The 21481-nt window shown below is 42.0% G+C and overlaps 2 protein-coding genes across 2 annotated transcripts in view; both read right to left on the reverse strand.

Moving 5' to 3' along the window:
• rgs12 (regulator of G protein signaling 12) overlaps positions 1–16960 on the reverse strand; it is a 44592-nt gene extending 27632 nt beyond the window's left edge. The window contains exons 1-5 of the mRNA XM_022739989.1: positions 16907–16960; positions 14384–15713; positions 13848–14087; positions 11951–12937; positions 6749–6868 (exon numbers count right to left, since the gene is read on the reverse strand). Coding sequence (XP_022595710.1) covers positions 6749–6868; positions 11951–12937; positions 13848–14087; positions 14384–15469 — 2433 coding nt within the window. The 5' untranslated portion in view covers positions 15470–15713; positions 16907–16960. The remainder of the gene's footprint in view (positions 1–6748; positions 6869–11950; positions 12938–13847; positions 14088–14383; positions 15714–16906) is intronic.
• A 2986-nt stretch (positions 16961–19946) lies between these two features.
• htt (huntingtin) overlaps positions 19947–21481 on the reverse strand; it is a 32612-nt gene continuing 31077 nt past the window's right edge. The window contains exon 66 of the mRNA XM_022739988.1: positions 19947–21385. Coding sequence (XP_022595709.1) covers positions 21172–21385 — 214 coding nt within the window. The 3' untranslated portion in view covers positions 19947–21171. The remainder of the gene's footprint in view (positions 21386–21481) is intronic.

Raw genomic sequence — 21481 nt, forward strand, 5'->3', positions numbered from 1 at the left:
CACACACACACACACACACGGCATTAATACACACACATAGAAGAAGAAATGTGTGTGCAGGTTCTTATCTCTGGGCGTCTAATTGTGTGCTTATTCACTTTTTTTCAGTTTTTTATGCCTGTGTGTTTGTGTGTGTGTGAGTGTTTGTGTTTGTGTGTGTGTGTGTGTGTGTGTGTGTGCTGGGTCAGAGGGCTCGCAGGCCGCTCTTTTCTCACTGCTGTGCTTAGTGAAATAATGTCCTGTGCTGTTTTCCACCAAACTGTCAAAACCCCCTCACTCGTTCACACACACACTCATACACAACTAATGACCTGTTAGACTACATAAATACTATATTGTGGACACCATAAACTCATTGCAGATTTTTATATACTAGCACCACATACAGACATTTTCTTCAAGGCCCCATGGAACAAAAACAACAGTTTCTTCACTTGAATTGATCCAATAGACTAAACCAAAGAATCAACAGGTTTCCGTTTTAACCCAACAGAGCCAAAAACAGCCTGATGATTGGCTTGCACAAGTCACATGATCTGTAATTCCAGAGATAGACCTCGCTACTGAAGTTTCACTGGATTAAATTCATTTGAACCAAAATCAACATGCACTGGACGATCATTATGAATTGCCAGGTTCAGAAGAGCAACAGAAAAAGAAAGCAGTAGCAGTAGCTTAAATCAGGCTGTTTATACCCGTAAAACTTCACAATCACAAATGAGAGTTTGATGAGGTTTTAAATTCAAACTGACAAAAAGAAAGAATATAATGTGCTCAAGCAACATAGGACTAAAACATGATGATTATGTAACATAGCCGGCACGTTATATGTGACAAGGGAGTCATCTGTAGGGTCAAATATAGTCTGCATCAAATATAGGGAGAGCAAAACACACACACACACACACACACACACACACACACACACACACACACACACACACACACACACACATATGAATTCCCATGCACACACGTGTACACACAGCTCGTTTACTCACTGGATCAGCGGTTCTTTCAGAATCCACGCGCAAAGTTTGCTGCTCCATGAAGAAAGAGACAAGAAATCCTCAGCACTGCATGTGAGAGCTCCCCTCAGTCCACATTGTCATCAGATGTTGAATGGGTGTGTGTGTGTGTGTGTGTGTATGTGTGTGTGTGTGTGTGTGTGTGTGTGCACGCGCAGAGAGACCAAGCGGCAAAGCTTGATGGCTTTCAAATGTCCAAACCACTACAGAATGTCGCTGTTGCTAGATTCCCCTTCCCTCTCCCTCTCTCTCTCTCTCATCCCCCCTCCTCCTCCTTCTCCTCCTCCCTCTCTATCATCTCCCTCGCCCTGCCTCTCTGCTCCCCCCATCCTCTTTCTCTGCTTTTCCACCCACCCTCGAATAATTTCTATTCCACCCACACTGCTGTGGGCTGAGAGACGCGCGCATACACACACACTCTGGACGAATGCGGAGGCACGGCTGCAGAGGGAGACCCCTTGCCATTAAGGAACACACACCCACACATAAAAATCAGTGCTGTTGAATGTGTTACCCTCAGTGCTCTTCTGTCATCTGTTTAGTATGCCCTACGCATGTCCGGAGCACAGAGAGTAAACTGACATTCATGACGAACGGGTGGGTGGGGGGTGTGGGGGGGTGGGGGGGGCAAATGAGGCAAAACAGCTAGGAATGGATGAACTGAGTGTTAAGCAATTATCTGTTCTGGCAGATTGAGAGAAGACGGAGCAGACAGGAAGATAGAAAGATACAGAATATAGTAGCAGAAAGTAGAAACCTCCAGCTGACAGCAAGGACTGATATGATTAGAACAGAGCTTAGAATAAGCTGCATTCCTCAACATGCCTTGACACACAGTGGAGGTCCTCACCCCAACACCCTCTCCGCCTCACACACACACACCCCTCCTGCCTGTGCTCCGCTTGGCTCAGGGGTGAGGACAATCTCACTCACTTATCACTGATAAATAACCAAGAGAGCAGTATCCCAAAAGGAAGCAACTGCAGTCAATGTCAAACCCCAGAACACAAGGTTTTTCACAGTATGGCCCTTTAAACTTTCAGGTCCTACAGTATTTTCATATTGCCATGTGCTTTAACTAGGAGAACTGAGCAACTGTAGACAAAGGTCATTCATGTGTCCATATGACTTACTCCAGTCCAGGGTTACCATGGGGCTGGAGCCGACCCTGGCAGTTTATTTATACTGGTTTTCAACAATGGTGTCAGCTGTGTGTGAAAAACATGTCTGACGGGGATATACTGGAAAAGGGAATATATTTTAATGTTTATTTAAAGGGGCACTCCACCAGTTTCACATATAAAGATCAATTTACTCATCATGGTTAGAACTACTCAGCCTGTAAGAACAGTCAAACATCTACAAAAACTGACAAAAACCTTCAAGTTTATTTTTAGTACTAAAATTCACTCCTTTTGTCACTGTGCCTCCCCAGTGGCTCGGCAAGGAAACAAAAAGAGTGAATTTTGCACCAATATGACATAACTGGAGGATATCCACTTGTTTTTGGCAACTCAGACTTCTGAAGCCCCTAGAAAGCATTTTTGTACATAACAAGGACTGGATTTAATCACTCAGCTCTTAGATTATAATCACTTTAGGAAAGGATCTCTTAATGGCAAATGTAGACAAGAGGACCAGCAAAGCTTGCAATATACATATGGGCATGTAACTATTACATTACAACAGACTTGACAAAATGTGAACCTAACCTTTAAGAGTTACGTCAATTATTTTCTGAAGAAGTCATGTATGCACTGACATGTAAAAGCAAGCAAATACAAACATACGCACACACAGTTTCACATTGTCTTAAGAATAACACTTTTAAACAAGGGGATGTTTAAAAATAAAAACCTTAGATTGATGCTGCGTAAACAAGGCAATACTTCAACTCAAGGATATCCACACTTCACAAGAATTATTTAGTGCCTGCTTTAGCTTTTTTAATACCAAACTTATCTGACCTTAGCAGTGTTTTCCAAAAAAATGTCCGATAAGATTATAACTGACCAAGATTTCTGATTTGTCTAATATGTGTACATCTTTTTTCAGCAACTCTTCTTATATATAAATTATGCAATTAAGTAGTTTAAACTTAATTGTATAATTTATATACAAGAACAGTATACATGAACTGAGATGAATTTCAGCATTGATTTCTTTATGCTGCTCACATCCATTACTATGTGTAGACAGACCATAAGCGGCTCCAGTCAACCCTTTTATACTTTGTAAAATGAGCAGAGTGTAGCTGAAACAGTAGAAGCTCATAGTAAGTTGTTTGTAGACTAAATAGACAAATCTCCCAATATTTAATGGAAGAGTTATAGTCATGTTTTCTAGAATAATTCACATTATCTCAATCACTCCACAAATTGCCTTACAACTTGGCTACAATCAAAATGAAAGTGTTTCGTAATCAGAAAGCAGTAAATTTGAAACTACCTCCACTGGTAAAACGTCTCTCTCTGTTGTTTGATAGAGATCTTCTTGGAATTGTCTCTCACACCAACATTTCAGCTCCACTGGAGAGAAATTATGTTGCAGCAAATGGAGGAAACAGCAGCAATCAGCCTGTTGTGTGTATTGTTTGGCACTTATATTTGTGCATTCGACCTCTAAATGACTATTTGTCCCTGTTTTCATTTGTCAGTCTTACAGCTCATACAGGTGGGACCACATGCACCCACAATCACCTCGCTGTTCGGATCTCAACCTTCGAGGACCACTTGAGAATTGTTTGTGTGTGTGTGTGTGTGTGTGTGTGTTAGCGTCCAATGAAATGGTTAATTCAGTTAGAATCATGTGAGCCTGTTTTTTTATCTTGTTGACGGTGGTCTCTAAAATAGCTTACTGTGGTTTTAAACATTAGTACTTTCAAACAAAGTTACGCATGTATTTTTTTTTTAACAGCGTCCCTTAGACTGCATGCACATACGGCACTAGGAAATGATACAGCAAAGACGTTCATCAGACAACTGAAATCCAGACACACACAGCTGGAGAAGAGCAGATGTGTACGGCCTGACTTCCTTCCCCTTACTGCTGTCATAAGACATTGTCTGTTTGTTTGGCTGTGTGTACGTGTGTGTGTGTGTGTGTGTGTGTGTGTGTGTGTGTGTGTGTGTGTGTATTGGTTAAGCTCTACAATTGGACCCATCACAAGATAAGCAACAAGCTTCAAGTTCTGGCAGACATTCACACATATACACAGACATAAACAGCACAGCTAACAAGATGGCTGAGGGCTGTGTGTGTGTGTGTGTGTGTGTGTGTGTGTGTGTGTGTGTGTGTGTGTGTGTGTGTGTGTGTGTGTGTGTGTGTGTGTGTGTGTGTGTAATTATAGTGCAATCAAGGTTGTGTGCACTGACTTGGAGATGCAATTTGTTTGTGTATGTGCATGCATGGCTCTTCATATGTGTGTGTGTGTGTGTGTGTGTGTGTGTGTGTGTGTGTGAGTGTGTGTGTGTGTGTGTACACGTGCGTGCGTGTGTCTTTGTCTGTCCTATGTGTGTGCCTATACTGTATGTGCTTTTGTGTTGAGGCCTCACTAACGAGGGGAATGTCAGCTTATTGCTCATCAGAGCTCATTAGAAGTGCAAGCTAACACTTCCAACCCCACTGCCCCCCCCCAACATTACCACACGAACACACACACACACACACACACACACACACACACACACACACACACACACACCAATCTCTCTGTTCTCCCCCCTCTCACAACACAAAGCCCTCTCTGTTTGTCGACATTACCGCATGTGCAGCAAGAGAAAAAGGTCTAACGACCGGAAGAAAAAAGGTAGAATAGAGGGGAGAGGAAGGGTGGAGTGCTGATGAGGAAGAAAGAAGAGAGAAACCATGGGATGGTCTGGCAGTGGGACAAAGAAACATCTACCCCTGTATGACATTTGGGAAATTTAAATGTCTGCAGAAATGCTGACACAGCTCTGAATCACCTTTATTATTATCTGTGTCATTATTAAAAGAAAATGACTGTAATAAAGATGCGTTGTTCTGTAGGGTTGTGTTAAAACATGGAGATTAACACAGCAAAGTACAAAGTGTAACCTGTCTCTAATAACATTACGAATACAACTTATAGTTTGAGGAAAAGCCAAACAACAATGTAAATTTGCAGGCAGAATCTGAGGCATAAAGTGATCTAAACTTATATATACAATTTGATTCATTCAGAAGATTCTTCTCATAAAGTTTTCACAAAACAGTTTGACTTTGCTAATATACAGTACGGGGCCCAATGTTTAAAGGAAACAACTCAAATCTCACTCTCTCTCTCCATCCTTCCTGTCGCTGTCTGCTGTGCTGCCCAATAAAGGAAAAATGCCAAAAATGTATATTTAAAAAAAAAACTAAAAACTCACTTCTGAAGCAACAGTGTGGGATCTGCTTATCTGCTCCCAGGGTGCCCCAGTAGCCACTAAACGGCGGAAACATTTAGCTTTCGTCTGATCTCTATCTTAGGACCAAAACTAATGTTATGAATCGTGCTCACAGACAGCAGGACTCTGTTTTGGTCTTGCCAACCTTCACACAAACACAGACACAGACACAAACACACACACATCCTTGTATTACTATATTCACTGGCACCGGCCATTGACGTAATGCATCCCTGAGCCCCTAACCTGAACCCTAAGAATCACAACTGAATGCCAAACCCAGACCCTAAAACAAAGTCTTAACCATCAAACAGCCTTTTGAAGACGTGTCAGAAACTGAGGACAGTCCAAAACGTCCTCACCATCCCAAAATGTCCTAACTCTGTATGGTCTATAATTCAAACTGGTCCTCACAAAGATAGATGTAGAAGAGCACACACACACACACACACACACACAGCAGAGGCCTTGATGAGAATAACACTCAGTATGTCCCACTTCAGTTTAACTGAAATGTACAATTTTAATCTGTTAATCTGTAACTGTTTTATCACTGATTTAAAGGTAAAAAGCTGGCAAAAATAGATGCTGGAAATGGAATGTGAAATGTTTAATAATTCATTAAGATTAATATAACCTTGTGCAAACCTAGAGGCTCTGGGGCATTTAAATGGGTAAACATGACAGCAGTCCATTGTATCCTTCCTGTCTAGAGTACTAGAGCAGCTGCTGCAGACTTTCTTATTATAAAATGTTGTAAAGTAGAACTAAATAGGCATATTGTTATTGAAAACCCATGGCTCTCAAATGACTGGATACAAGTCATTTCTTGCAGCTAAAAGGGAGCAAAAGTATAATTCCTGCAACAGTAAAGCCATACTGCTCCCCATCGGCACAAAATGTATAACTTCTACACTCATATGTATGGCTGCATGTATCAAATAGGAACCTCATTTAATGTCAAGTAATTCTTTGATATCAAAAGTATCCAACTCTATAACTCTAAAATGTCTCTTGGCTCGTTCTATAAGGAGGCTCTGTCCACGATTGTGTGCATGTTGCCACGGTGATGTGAGAAGAGGGCTTGACGTGTCATGTGAGGATGTATGATGCTCATGAGCTGCTATTATTAGAGATGGATGGTGCACGTGTGGCTCAAATGTGATAACAACACACTGGTCAGACTGAGCCCGAGCACCACACTAACAAACGACACTTGTTGGCAGATGTATGTACTGTTTGTGTTTGTGTGTGTGTGTGTGTGTGTGTGTGTGTGTGTGTGCGCGCGCGCTCGCATGCACATCCTCCTACCTCCAGGTCGTCCAGGGAGCGGGCCAGGCTGAGGCGTTTGGAGCGTCCAAAGGAGCGTCTGGCAGAGGAGCGCTGGGGCAGAGGAGGGAAACCCATTGTCAGACCACGGAACCGACCACCCTGAGGGAGAAAGACACGCATCTTCAACTCACATGCTATAATGAAGCTCACTTCATACAGGCGGGGTGGCAGTAGCTTAAAATCAGAGAAGCAGGATGGTGATGAGGTTGCCGGTTCACTCCAAACTCAGAGGCCAGCAGCAAAGGACAGGTCGACTGGGAAGCTCCCATGTGTGAATGTGTAGAAGTGAATGAGTCTGAACAAACAATGCTCATTTGACTTGGCAACAGAAAAAAGACAAAAAGTTGATGGATGCAGACGGTTGCTCTGTAGTCTGAGAAGCTTTGGAGATACAGTTTCATGGGTTTTGGTCTGGTCAAAGAATTACTGAATTTTGCATATCAACCCTCACCCTCTCTCCCCTCAAACTTCTGTCTCTCTTTACTGACACACTTTGTTGGAAACCAAAACCATAAAAATGAACACGTCAATAAATGCGTTATAGCCCAAACAATATAACAGCCAATACTAGCTCATGGCAGATATTTTTGAGGTCACTGTATGTGTCTCCATTACATATTTTGTCCACCAGACAAAGTTCAGTTGTTGTTTTTGGCAATTTTTATGCCTTTTTTGGATAGGTCAGTGAAGACAGACCGGAAACGTTGGGAAAAAGAGGAGGGGAATGACATGCAGCAGACAGTCCGGCTAGCCGGGAATCGAACCAGGGACTCATTTCTCAGGGCATTTGCACCCATGTGGAATGCACCCTAATCTCTCTGCTATCAGATTGCCACGATAAATTTATTTTTAAACTGTAAAACATCCTCTTCTGTAAATATCCAGGCCACAGTTCTTAAAAGAAGGAAGTCATCTTTATGAAATATGCTTTTTAATGTTATGCGTTTATTAAATAAATGAATATCATTGCCTAATATTAATATTGATTTTGGTATGAAATTCAAAAAACCCATTCCAGTCAGGCTATAATATGAAAACCTAAAAAAGCTTTCACAGTAAAGATGCAACCACTGAATAATTTAATAAGAATAATAATAAGAATATGAGCGCATGGCATGTTTACAGTGTTTACACTGCTGTTGGACTGTGGACTGTGTTAAATAACAACCATGGCAACCTACAGCCAACGTCTTGAGTTCACCTGTTAATACCACTGCAGTGCATTGATGGGATTTAATGTCTATTTAAGGTTTTACATCAAAACCTGCTACAGGAGCACAAACCATGATCCAGTTCAAACAGGTGATGATCAATAGCACGTTCATAAACAGCATGTCATCATTTCTTACACCCTCATGACTACTGTGTGCATGTGCGTGTGTGTGTATTTGTTTGGTGGGACAGATGTTCCTGTAAAAAAGTTAAATGTCTAACTGTCAATTAGACACAACAGAGACAGACACAGCATGTAGACAATCCTACATGAAAGCCTAAATTGAGAGATTTTCTGCAGCTGTGCCTGAAGCTTCCCCGTTACACATGCACGTCTGTTTAAGACCGGTTTCTTTTTTCCACTTAAATGTTAAATTCCACATGTTAGACACAGGCATGTACAGTCCTGTGGTTTTGCCTGCAGTACCAGCCAGTTCTTTGGTTAACCCCACAGTCATAGAACACAGACACACACTGACACACAATCGGGGGATGGACATTATAACAACACTACTACACTACAAAGCTGTATCTGAGAAAGTAGCATGTTGGTTGCGTCATCATTCAGGTGGTGTGATTATTGTGAGGTGAAGGAACTGTCTGCAGAGCTCAGACACAGGATTGTGTCAACGCACAGATCTGGGGAAGGCTACAAAAAAGATTCTGCCATAATTCTTAAATAGAAGAAGTCCTAGAGCTGTCACGAACTGAGCAATAGGGGGAGAAGGGGCTTGAAAACAGAGGTGACCAAGAACCAAACGGTCACTCTGGCTGAGCTCCAGAGGTCCTGTGTGGAGATGGGAAAAACGTCCAGAAACTTCCATGTCATGAATTGGTCTTTGCTCTGATCTGAACTGTCAGCTGTGAGACCTCATATAGACAGGTGTATGCCTTTCCAAATCATGTCCAATCAATTGAATTCACCACAGGTGGACTCCAGTCAAGGTGTAGAGACATCTCAAAGATGATCAAGAGAAATGGGAGGTAGCAGAGATAAATTTCAAGTGTCATAGCAAAGTGTCTGAACACTGAATACTACGAAACAAAGTTGGTGTTTTTTTTTTTTATTTTAGCATAAGACTACAACTTTAAAAAGTGTGAAAAAAACTGAAGGGGCCTGAAGACTCTCTGAAAGTACTCTACTGCAGTGGAAACCAACTGACTGGAATGAAGTTAAAACTGACCACCTGCTACATTATGCCATAAACTGTTGACTAAAATGGGCATGAGAAAATTAGTCATTGGGTCACCAGGATTTATTGTCCAAAGCCATCTGACAGTGATGTAACCACACTGGGTAGTGCAGTAAACCAAAGAGGATAGTCTCACAGTGTCCTCATAAGTCTACAATTAGCCTTGAAACAACTGTAGTTCTTTCATGTTCAGATGGAGGAATACTCTCTTTCTGTCTCTCTTCTCACAAATGCCATTTGGCTAATCTCCTTATACTGTAGCAGAGAGCATATATCAATGGACCCCAGTTGACTAATGAGTAATTAATCAATGCTGACAGGCTCCAGAGGCCAAATTGTGGCGCATGTTGAATCTAACTGGCTGATTAGGAACAGGTCTTGTCCGCATTTCATCAGGAGATGACCAGTGGTGTTGCCTGGATACTAAGTCAACTCTGCGTCTGTGTGTGTGTGTGTCTGCGTGTGTGTATGTGAGTGTCAGAGAACACAGATTTGCACACTCGATTACATGCGTGGACACAAACATTCTCATATGACCTCTGTTTAACCTGGTCAAGTCTAATTTATGATGTCATTGACACTTGAGGCAAAGAAAGGGGTTTTTCTGAGAAGATGAGATTTGGATTAAAAAAGAAATGATAAAATGTGGATATGACTCAGTGGTGCTGGGGTTGTTTTGGGTGTGGCTGCACCAGAGCGTTTTCAGAGAAACATCTGAAAGACAACATTTTAGAGGAAAACTCATAGCACTTATCTGTGCTGTTGATCTTGTCCCCCTTTCCCTCACACACACACACACACACACTCACTATCAATATCACAGAAAAAAGGAATCCTTCCTGTTTACAACAACACAGCTGTCAACATAAAAACCAAAGACATACACACACACACACACACACACACACACACACACACACACACACACACACACACACACACACACTAAAAACAGTGGCTGCTCCAGTATAATAAGGGATGAATGGATACTTCAAACATGCCAAAACATAAACACAGTCAACATATCTGATACAACATATCATACTTTTGATTAAACATGAAGAATTATAATGATCAATGTGTCACATTCATCATTATTCAACTGCTTGTTTCTGTGTCTATTATACTTTTAAGAGTTTTCTTCTAATACTAAGTTTAATTTCTGCACTATGAGTAAACCATAACCATATCTACTTCATGTGGCCAGATGAACGTCAGGTACCAAACAATTTTAAAAACTGATACTGATAGCTTTTTTCCCTTTCCAATAGACAGTGGAAGTGCAGGAGGCTTACAGAGGTTTAGATGATGAAACAGTGCCACCGCGTGGCAAACACTAACAGGCAATTAAGGATACCTCCTCAATACACGGAATACTGTAGGTAACAAGTCAGCAGTAATATCTATGTAATGCCAAAGTACCCTGAAACAAAACAAATGTACAGCTACATTTGTCACAGCAGAATCAGCATTTTATCCTGACTACAAGTAATCATGGCTTACCATGACAGCCTCCAAAGCTCTGCGTCTCCAGTCTGAGGACATTGTTCAGAAAGGTTAACATCCACCTTCCTGCCACTGTCACCCTCTATCCTGCCCCTGTCCTTGTAAACACTTCCTCTGATTGTCCCGTGGGGGTCCCCGGGACCCTGTCCACTGTGACTTTTCCTGGGGGAAGCACCCACCTCCTTCAGTATCAAGAAAAATCCTCCAGCACCTTTGTAATATGCAAATGTAGACAGCAACAAGGCATCTGTTTCCTACATACTTGTAAAGATTCTGTATGAGCATTTAAACAGGCGGATTGTAGAGTGGTTAATGCAGATGGAATCCAGTCAGGCTGGATATATCTCTTTGTCTCTATCTGTTCCTTTCTTTTGTCTGGAAACAATAACAGCCAGTCAATAATGGCCTATAGAAGTGGCCTATAGCTCACTGCATTAGGAAATATAGTCTCACAAAACAGTTTAATCTTAATTTCATTTACTGTCACACATTACTAATGTAACAATGTTAATCTCTACAGCATCCACGTGTGATTAAAACAGATTTAATTAATCAAAACATATATTATATAAACACTATACATTTACTACTAAAACTAGTCTAATACCTGCTCTGCTGTTACCACTGACTCTCATTACGGTGAGAAACAGGTGGTTTTCAGGTGAAGGCAGATGCCTGGCTAGTGCATAATACATGATCTGATACTGGAGCAGTGGGGATAAATAACTTATCAATCCACTTGTATTAAGTCTGGGGAGAGAGCCAACTGGGGTGCTCACATTATTCAATATAGTACAGGGAAGTTCGGTGGGGTGAATGTTGTTCATTACAATTTTTAAAATCACATTAAAGTTTCTCGTCTGAGTGAGGAGAAAACTTCAAGGACTGAATTTCCAGGCCTTGAGAAAGAGAGGGTGAAAATGTGAAGGAGAGCAGTAAGATGAGCACAGATGGATTTATAGCCTCAATAAACTGTAGTCTTGGACACACTCTAGTCAGAGTAAATTTCCACAGCAGGGGTGTGTGATGGGAGATCCTACCTGCTGCCCAGGCTTCTCATCTCATGGTCAGTTTTAACACAACTCTTCCAAAAGCCCCACAACCCACAAACTGACACAGTGTAACACATCACTGAATGCTCCATTATGGAAAGCTTGATGATAGAGGGGGTGCAAAATGTAAATAAAATCATTAAAATAAGTGAAAAGGATAGAAACCGATGATCAAATCAAGAGATTTACTAATTAAAATTACTTAGCTTAATCTTTACCTTTTTCTCTCCGTCCTTTGCATTCCCTCGTTTCTTCTCTCTTTCACTTCTCTCTGCTCCAGTCCGCTCCCTGTCTCCAGCACCAAACAGCTTCTTAGCCCACTCATCTTTCTGAACAGCCAGCCGGTGGGCGTGGGAGTGGGGATGTGAGGGAGGAGGAGGCTGGCTCCCTCCAGGTGGTGGCAGGTGGTCTCCGGGGGCAAGCGGGGCCCGGTAGCGGTCGGCCGGGATCTTATTCATGGGTGGCGGCAGGGTGCTGCAGTTGGCTGATGACCACCCGTCAGTGGATTCGGCGTAGGACTCCTGATCGCTGCTTAGGCCCTGGAGGTGGCTGTGGTGGTGCTGCTGACGCCAGTCTCTCAGCACATGGACTGGCAGCCACCGCTGCGGCTCCACCCCTACTGCACCTCCAGCCCCTCTCTTTTCTCCTCCCCCCACAGCTCCTCCCCGCTTCCCTGGTGAGTAGTGGTGAGGGTGGACCCCTCGTGAGTGCCTGCCGGGGACATCAGGGTGAGCTAAGGGGAGAGGGTGAGGGAGGTCAGCCAGGTGTGGATCGTGACGGTAGTGACCATTTCTCAGAGCTGGCGGAGGAGGAGGAGGTGGGTGAGAGGCTGCAGCTCCGAGGGTGGGGCTCCAGGCCTGCTGGGAGGAAGGTGGGCTGTCCCAGAGGCGTGGCCCAGAGATGTGGTTGTGGTTGGGAGGACCTCCAAGGTCTACTAAAAGCACTCTGTTGCTCTTCTCTTCTGGTAGAAAGTTGCCGATCCCACTATCACTGTTGCTGCTGGTGCTGTGGTTCTGTTGAGCATCGTTGTCTGGATCGTGGAAGGCACGGGCCCGAACCCCTTCAATGTTGTCCCCCATGTCCCGGTAGAGGACAGAGACAAACTGGAGGAGAGGCTGAGAGCTGGGCGGGAATTCCAGGCAGCCTCCTGTATCCGGGTCAGGCGTACATTCAAAGCCAAACCTCCTGGCTACACCTAAATGGACCTGAGGAAAACAACAGTCACTGTAAGAGTCAGTGGAGAGAGATCTACTGACATATCTATCACTTTTCCCCATGATATAAATTAATAAGAATATATTTGAACTTTGAAAATGTTTCTAGTAAAATAAAATGTAGATCACAGTAGCATCACTGATGGCAGGTTAAAATATTTCTGTAGAACAGTCAGACATTGACAGTAAGGCTAGCTTCAATCTTTTTCACTTTTGGAGTACTTAATGTATTGTCTTTATATATTGTGTTGTAAATAAACACCAAATGATTAGTCAGATTCTTATTCTTTGATCATATATTTCACATAATAACATTATTTAACATCATTTCCGTATTTAATTATGTAAATGTCATTAACAGCAGTTATGTGTTGAGACAAAATTAAACACTGATGCATTTGAGAGTGTGGATGTGTGGCTGGTTTGGTAAATCTCAACATCTCAACAACCCTCAATAAGTGGTATTAAAAAAACACAGTATTATGTATCATAATTTCTACCCTGCAAAATCAAAAATAGTATTTGAAACAAATGTGGCCAACTATATTCATTCCAGCTTTTCTCCTTGCTGTGCGTAAGAACGCCTGAAGAACATGTTTTTTCCATGATCAGTGTTTTAATCCTCAAGAGCAGCCTAGGGTTCTCTGAGCTTCCCCCAGCAAAACTTACACACCACTTGGCCGCTGCATTTATTTTATGTTTGAAATCCCCAGCCTTTATTATCAAAACAGTGGAAAATGAAACATCCAATACTTAATAATAATAGTGATAATGACAATGATAATATTGCAATTAGACGAGTGTATGTATCTGTACAAACAAAATAACTCAACAGAGTAATTTCCTAATGTTGTAATTCCCCTTGTTTTATGTCCTGTTTCTCCTGTGTCTCTCTTTATACCTGGTGGTGACAGAGGTCTGGGTCCACAATGAACACGTGACAGGAAGTCCTCAAACCGCCCTCTTCATCTCGTCCGTTGCTGAAGTGATGGTCATCATGGTCGTCCGTGGCCTGCATCGTGACCAGTCCGAAGAATCGCCGGTCATCGGGACAACAGGCGCTGAAGGCTAGTTTCTCTGCTGGGTAGGTGGCCAGAACCTGACCTCTGTCACTGCACAGACGCACACTGTCATGCATGACCTGGTAGGATATAATTAATACATGTTACTACTTGATACCGGGGAAAATAATGAGGCAATCACAGTTACCTGACATTAACAATACCATTTGTTTCCATGTTGTTTGTTGTTTTTAGCAGATTTAAGTATTATGGGTAATAGATTTGTGTGATTAAATCTTGACTTATTTGAGGCCTAACATGATAAAGTTTAATGGCTTACCAGAAAACTGAAGTGTAGATTAAGCTATGGTTGTTTTTGTTTTGTTTTTTTTACAAGTTATTATACACTGATGGGTAACAAAACATTCAGTCGCACCTTCATCAGGACCAATGAATGAATCTTTTGCTCTGCCCTGAGGCGTCTCATGCTGCCTCTGATGGCTTGCAGGCTGTCATTCTCCAAGCTTGTCCCAGTGGAGGCCAGCTCGATGGAGCCCAGATACCCAACAATCATGCCCACATTGAGGATGCCTTCACCAGGCTCTAGGCCCAAATCGCCCCCATCTCCTACATCCACATCCTGCTCTTCGTGGGGGTGAAGGTGGAGATGACGGAAGTCTGAGTCCAGGAAGACTGAATCGTCATTCAGAACTTGGGCCATCTCCTCCTCAGAGAGCAGGTTGGGATTGCTCTGGGAGTGGGAAGAGTTTCGATATGGAGGGAACTCTGGATCAGACAGCGGTCGAGGCTTTGATGATGAGCTAACCACAGGCCTCTCCTTGTCCGAGCTGCTGGAGGAGTGGCTGGAGTTCTCAAAGATCATGTTGAAAATTCCTCCAGACTGCAGCTCTGCCACCACCTTCTCTGCCCTGTTGATTCCCAGCTGCTTAGAATCCATTTTGGGTTTGTACCAACCCCCACGAGCTCCACAGCCTGACCTGCTGTTATTGTTGTTGTTAACACTGTTGTCATAGAAACCATCCAACTCATCATCACTAGAGCATGAGTCCAGGTAAGATGCTGCCATTGTATTGCTGCTGTGATGGCGACTTCCAGCAGTGCGTTGGTGGTGATGGTGTCGCCTGTGACGTTCTCCCTCAGCAATGACTAGTTTCAAAACACCAGAGCAGCGTCCAATCAGTTTGACCACATCCTCATGTGACGCCTTAGAGACATTGATGTCATTGACGGAGAGGATGTAGTCTCCTGAACGTAATCCCACATAGTCTGCAGGGCTCCCTTTCAGGATGCAACTGAGGACACATGGGCTTTGGCCTGACAGTGTAAAGCCATACCCTGTTCTCCCTCTTGCCACCTCTACAGCGCGGATACGGCCCTGTTGGATGGAGGAGGAGGCTGGGGGAGGCTGGGGCAAGTTCAGCCCACTTCCACCACATGTGCGCCTCTTGGATGATGTATCTGCTTGCCTGAACATTGTGCCAGGGAACTTTCTTTTGTCCATTGATTCAGTAAGTTTCAATTAGTCATTATATGTCCCTAGGTTCTGCTCAAGCAGGAACATAGGGCATATCCAGTGTCTGTCTTCTTGTCAAACGGCTCTGCTGTTAGGTTGCTAAGAAAAAATGAGTAGCAGCTCTAAATGCAGCAGGGGAGTGAGAGTTTGGCCTCAGTTCTGGCACAGTCTTGCGAGCCCTCCCATCCTGGTGTCACTCGCTCTTCCAGTTTCCAGTTCACAGGCAAGTTACCTGCAGCACAACAGAACAGAACCAAGTCAGTCATGAGGGCTTCTGCCTCCTTAACATTTTCTTGTTGTCACTACCAGAACCTCATACTTCTGTTTCATATGTAGCTCAAACTGTCTGGCCTGTGTGGTGGAGTAACAACTCATTATGGTTGAAAAATCCAAAGTGTTTAATAAAACTGTTGTTGTACTATCATTAAGCGCAGTATTGATTACTAAAGCATATTAATGGGAAGGGACTCTACATACAGCCACACCTGAGCAGGGCGGAGTCAGTGCAGCTCTGTCCAATGGGAAATATGCTTTCTGACCAAAGGCGTTTTAACACCTGGAAGGCATGCAGGTAAAATTAGACAGACCCAGCCCACAACAACCGTAACTTAGAGGTAAGTTCAGCTTATAACTTTAAAATATGCATATCGTTTGTTGGTTGCGTTTGTGTCGAACCACTATTTGTTCTTAAAAAGCCTCTGACATTCACTGAGAAAATGTAAAGAGAATGTTAACGTTAGCTGAGATTAGCTGACGCGTTACCGTTAGCTCAGTTAGCTCTGCATGCTAGCAAAGTTAGCGCTGGTTGAATGAAGTTCGCTGGTGAAAGAAATTGCCGACTGTGTTTTCTGACACTCTACATAAAGAAATGCATGCTTTTTACTGTCAATTCAAGATAGTTTGGAAAACTTTTTCTTGCCGTGACTTGCTGTTCAAAAGTGCATCCACCCTTGCTCAAATTATAGTCCCGCCCCCCGTTTTCCACATCTTTGGAATGTCGGTCTGTAACTATGGCAACGGCGGTGTATACAGACTTTCATATCCTGTCATTGGTTATCAGAGCTGTCACTCAGCAGCGAACAGTTGTGCGGACAAATTGACAAAAGTTAGATTGAGAAATCACAAATAAAAGTACCAACAGTAGCCGATTCCACAGGTGTCAAAACTTGGCCGACTAAGTTTGGCCATCTAAGTTTACTGATATAGTTAAAAGGGGTATTGTTGGGAGCAGAGTACATGTGTCGATTAGTCTTATACCAGCGTGCAGCAGGAAACAGCAAAAATACGACAACATCTGGCTAAAATAGGTCTGAGTTGTAAAGCAAGGATAGCTAAGTAAAAGGTGGATGCAGGTTTTTTTATTTGCCGAGAAAAATGTTTGGTCTAGCGGGTTCATTCAACAGGAAATTTTAAAAAATGACTTACTCATCGGTGTACGACGGTGATGCTGTTCGGGCTGTTTCCATAGTTTTGTAGCTAGGGTCAGTTAGGTAAACTCAGGGACGATGGGTAAACAAAAGAAAAGGCTGCACCATCTGGCGAAGTAGCCTTAAGAGGAGGAGGAGGAGAGGAAGGGAGGTGTGTTTAGAGTGGGCAGTGGAGGGGGTGTACAGAGGGGGAGACTTCAAACAGTTGAAATAAGACAAGAAGATACATTGTAGAGTTTTCACTAACTTCATGAAGGCCAAAGCATCAACACAAGGCAACAGGGAGCAGCCCCACTCAAAGTGCAACAATTGCTCTTCATGCCAGTCAATTAAACTAACCTACAGTACTAAAGCAAGAAATCTGCACGTCTCAAAAAATGTGTATGCATGTATCTTTGATTTGCAACGTTGTTATGGGAGTAACTCCAACTTTTATATCTCAATTTCAGGTTCAAACTAGAAACAGCACATCACACCTTATTATTTATTTTTGTGTTTTTTAGTTTCAAAAGATGATTTCAAATTTTGCAATATAGAGTTGTAATAAGGTCTATAGAAATATTTATAACATTGTTAGGACATAAGTTCATTTTCTTTCCAAAAACTAGCACATCTAAGTTTTATGTGATCATGTACATTGTATTAGTTTGTCCTATAAATTATAAAGTGCTACTGTGTAAGTCATACAGACAACACGATACCCTAACAAGTTAAACCATAAGAAGTGTTTTCCATGTACAGTTGCTTAATACCTGTGCCATCATGATTTTAGCTCAGTACCTCATGAACCATATGGCAGCTGCTTAGTAATCCTGTTAATACCTTTTAATCGTGAACTTCCAATCTTAATGGGAGCTGTAAAACAAGGAGCTATGTATGTTTTCATACTGTGTAGTCCATAAAGAGAATTGCAGCCTCGCTGAGAAAAGGAAATTAATATAGTAAAATAGTAAATATGATAATTTGATCATGTAAAAGATCAGTTAGGTGCAGTTTAAAGGTTTCATGCCTGGCTTCAAATATAATACATCACAACAGACCTTTAAACTAGCACATGTTGGTAAATTGTGGGCTCTCCCTCATTGGTTTCCACCCAGCTCAGCTTGACCATTTGTTGCCTGTCTGCTTCATTTGAGCTGGCTGGCCACAGCTTGTTCGATCTGGCAGAGAGGAGGACGTGGCTGAGCGTGGCAGGACATTTTAATGGTTGTAACCTCACCGGTTGATTGTGTTAGAGATGCACAGTGAATCCTCTGTGTGCCAGGCAGTCGTGTTTGTAATATTATTATCTGAAAACACATAAAACACCCTCCACTGGTTTGCCATCATTGTCGTTGGGGAAGGAAGGAAATCATGTAATTAAATCACAAAGCATAACACAAGTTTAACATCTTTAAATAATTTATTAATTTTGACAACGGACAATATGCAGTGATTAATATCTTTAAAATATTAAAATTGACCGAAATACACGTTCTTTTTAGAGGTAATTGTTTAAAAAAAAAAAAAAAAAAAAGGATGTGGAGAATTCAGATTGAAAAAACAAAAGTGAATCAGTCTGCTTCTTCCATTATCAACTCTGGAGAATTACGGGAGAAATCAGTTGTCACCTAACTGTATTTTATAGAAAGGGGAAGTGAGGTATTCTTTTAAAGTCAATGCTAATTGAAAGAGCAGTTGAGATTATGGGACATTGGCAATGAAAAGGTTTTAATATAGTGACTTTCATTTGACCAAAAGCAGTGACTGTATTATCCTGCAAGTCCTTTCATTCTTCAAGTGGAAGAAAAATAAAGTCTTAAAGGGAAGCATGTTAAATCAGTCAAACATGACCTTTGTCCATGACCTCCACGCCCATCTCCCAAAACGACAAAAGATTTCTGGGTAATCGTATTACCCCCTGCAGGGATCACCACTCTGCTCTTCTTATGGCTGGGGAAAATACAAAAGGACAAGCTGAAGAGAAATTTTTATCCCATTTTAAGTATTTCTTTACACAGTATAGAGAAAAAAAGTTTTCCGTCGTCATCCTTTTCTCAGCACAAATGACTTTAAAGAGACTGTTGATCTTCTGAGAAAAACAAGACTCTTTTAATCTGCTTCAGAGGCCTCACATTGGAATTTCAACAACAGCTGCAAAGGACAAGTCATTTATTGTGTGAATACATTATTTTAACATGATCAAAGGAAACCAGTCACATTGCCTTTAAAAGGTTGAAAAGTAACATTTTAGCATACAAATCGCTGTGATGTTTTTACCTTTATGTACTGTAGGACTTGTTGCATATCAAGAAAGCGTCTAACATCAACATGAGGAGGACTTCAAGTTTTTAAGTGCTAGGTGTATTTAATATTCTGCACAAAGACAATGAATGATGAAATATTTACCAATCTTCAACTGAGACAAAACAATATTTAAAGCTCAACAAAAACAGAAAAAGTCCCACCGTCACATGGCATCACGTCGCTACACTTCCTCGTCTGTTGATTTGTCAAAGCTGCTGTTGGTCGCTAAGGTTACACGGCTCCCTTTGGATTCTGTTGCATCCCTTCCACACAACAGTCATGGCAACCATAACCCACAGAGATACAGTATTAAGGATTATGCAAGAAAATAGCAGTAATGCTAAGCATGCTTTCAAGCTTTCAGTGTACAGGACATACATATATTCAGTCTTTCTAAGGCAAGTGTATGTACAGAATAACGCCCAGCACACTCCCAGGCAACTCAAGGTCAGGTCTTCAATGAAACACTAAGCTTGTAGCTTTTGGCATTCTGTGGTCTGCTGATTCACTGATGTTTCCATTTTCTGTACGTGTGTGTTTTAAGACAGACAAAAGAAAATGGCATCACATTATGCATCTATTAAGATCTCATCTTTACACAGCTCTTATTTTATCATGCACCATGGCTTCCATATTACTTTACAATTAGTTTTTACAAGATACAAAGGTAACTCCATTTAAAGAGGACTGTAAATTACTTCCAGTCTTATTACAACAATAGTCACATCTTACATCCTGAGAATTGGAAAAAAAAAAAAATTACAAGAAATCAATAGGTGGAATCATTCAGGTGCAGTGGGGAGCATATAGGATTTGAATGTATTCAAAACAGGAAAAGGACTAGACAGATATAAGCATCATCATAAAATTAGAGGGAATGCTTTCCCCCTGCTACTGGTTAAAAAAAAAAAAAAAAAATGACATCACTACAATTTTGGTATTTGTCTTTTAGGTGTACATTTATGGGCCCTCACAGTTAAAACTATGTCTCAAACAGAAACGCAACACAAAGGGAGATATTTTTCTATATATACTGCTCAGTATGTACCCGTCTGCTTCTGTGTCCTCTCACTATAACATCCAGAATACGCCACTGAACAGATGCAGGAATTGTATGGGTGCAAACAAGTTGCACCTTCTGCAGTGCAACACCAGCCTCCTGCTTCTCATCATGAAAAGAATTACTATGCTATTAGTGATCATTCTTACACATAACATTTATCTACTGTGTGTCAGAATGACCACAAGTAACATAAATATAAAAAGGTCTTCAAACATACTAATTATAAACATTACGCAGGCATTTCTGACCCTTTATGTGCCAGCCCATTGTCAGCGTCCTAACCAGACCTTAAACACTCTTTAACAAAAACGCACTGAAAAATAGATGCAACTTTAAATATAGTAAATATTTTCTAATTTTTTTTTTCTCTATTTTACTTTACTGACATCACAATACTCAAGCAAGTCCTCACAGGAAAATAAACAAATCCAATTTTGTGTTTGATTAATCTTATATTTATATATTTTTTGTTGTTAAATCAAGGTGCTGGGTAGGAGGAAGTGTTGAAGGTGCTGTCATTCGTCTCGAGGAGGGAGGGGGAGGGAGCTGTGGTTGTAGGCAGAACCATGGTTTTAACGTTTTGTAGCCAGTGTCCTTCATATAGGTGCAGGAGCTCACTCTTCCCATTCAGAGATTCACATTTAGCATACACCCTAAAACTGACATGGTTTCAGTTTTCTTTTTATGCAGTCCACTGAACTCATGGTGACTTCAGTAGTTCTTATGTCAGATCAGTGAAAAGGAGGAACAAGGTGGGAAAAGTTCTTCCTCACCACCTCAACTAGAGAGGGAGGTATACATGGAGATCTAATTTCACACCCTACCACATTTCTCACCCTAATCCACTTTTCTACCCATGCTTCATTCCCCCGGCCCCCTCTCTGTGCCTCCATGTCCATCTCAGTCTGTTGCCCTCAGAGTGATGTATCCTGGTGGATTGACTGCAGACAGCCTAGCAGCTGGTAGTAAGGGCTGCCTGGCGAGGCCACAGTCTCAAAGACAGACTGGAAAGCTCTGCGGTCCAGCTCCTCATCAATCTGGTGCCGGTAAAAATCCATGGCCACCAGGCAGAACAGGTTGACGTCCACCACTTCGCTGGAGCCCATTCGGCTGATCACATGTGGCAGTCTGGTTAAGAGGAGGTGGTTAAGGACAACAGACCATACCTTTTGGTGAGAAGTGGTTTACACCTCTATGCATCTAAATACAACCCTTTCACTGTCT

Source organism: Seriola dumerili, unplaced genomic scaffold, assembly GCF_002260705.1.
Source record: "Seriola dumerili isolate Sdu_G_001 unplaced genomic scaffold, Sdu_1.0 BDQW01000050.1, whole genome shotgun sequence".
In the NCBI taxonomy this organism is placed as follows: domain Eukaryota; kingdom Metazoa; phylum Chordata; class Actinopteri; order Carangiformes; family Carangidae; genus Seriola; species Seriola dumerili.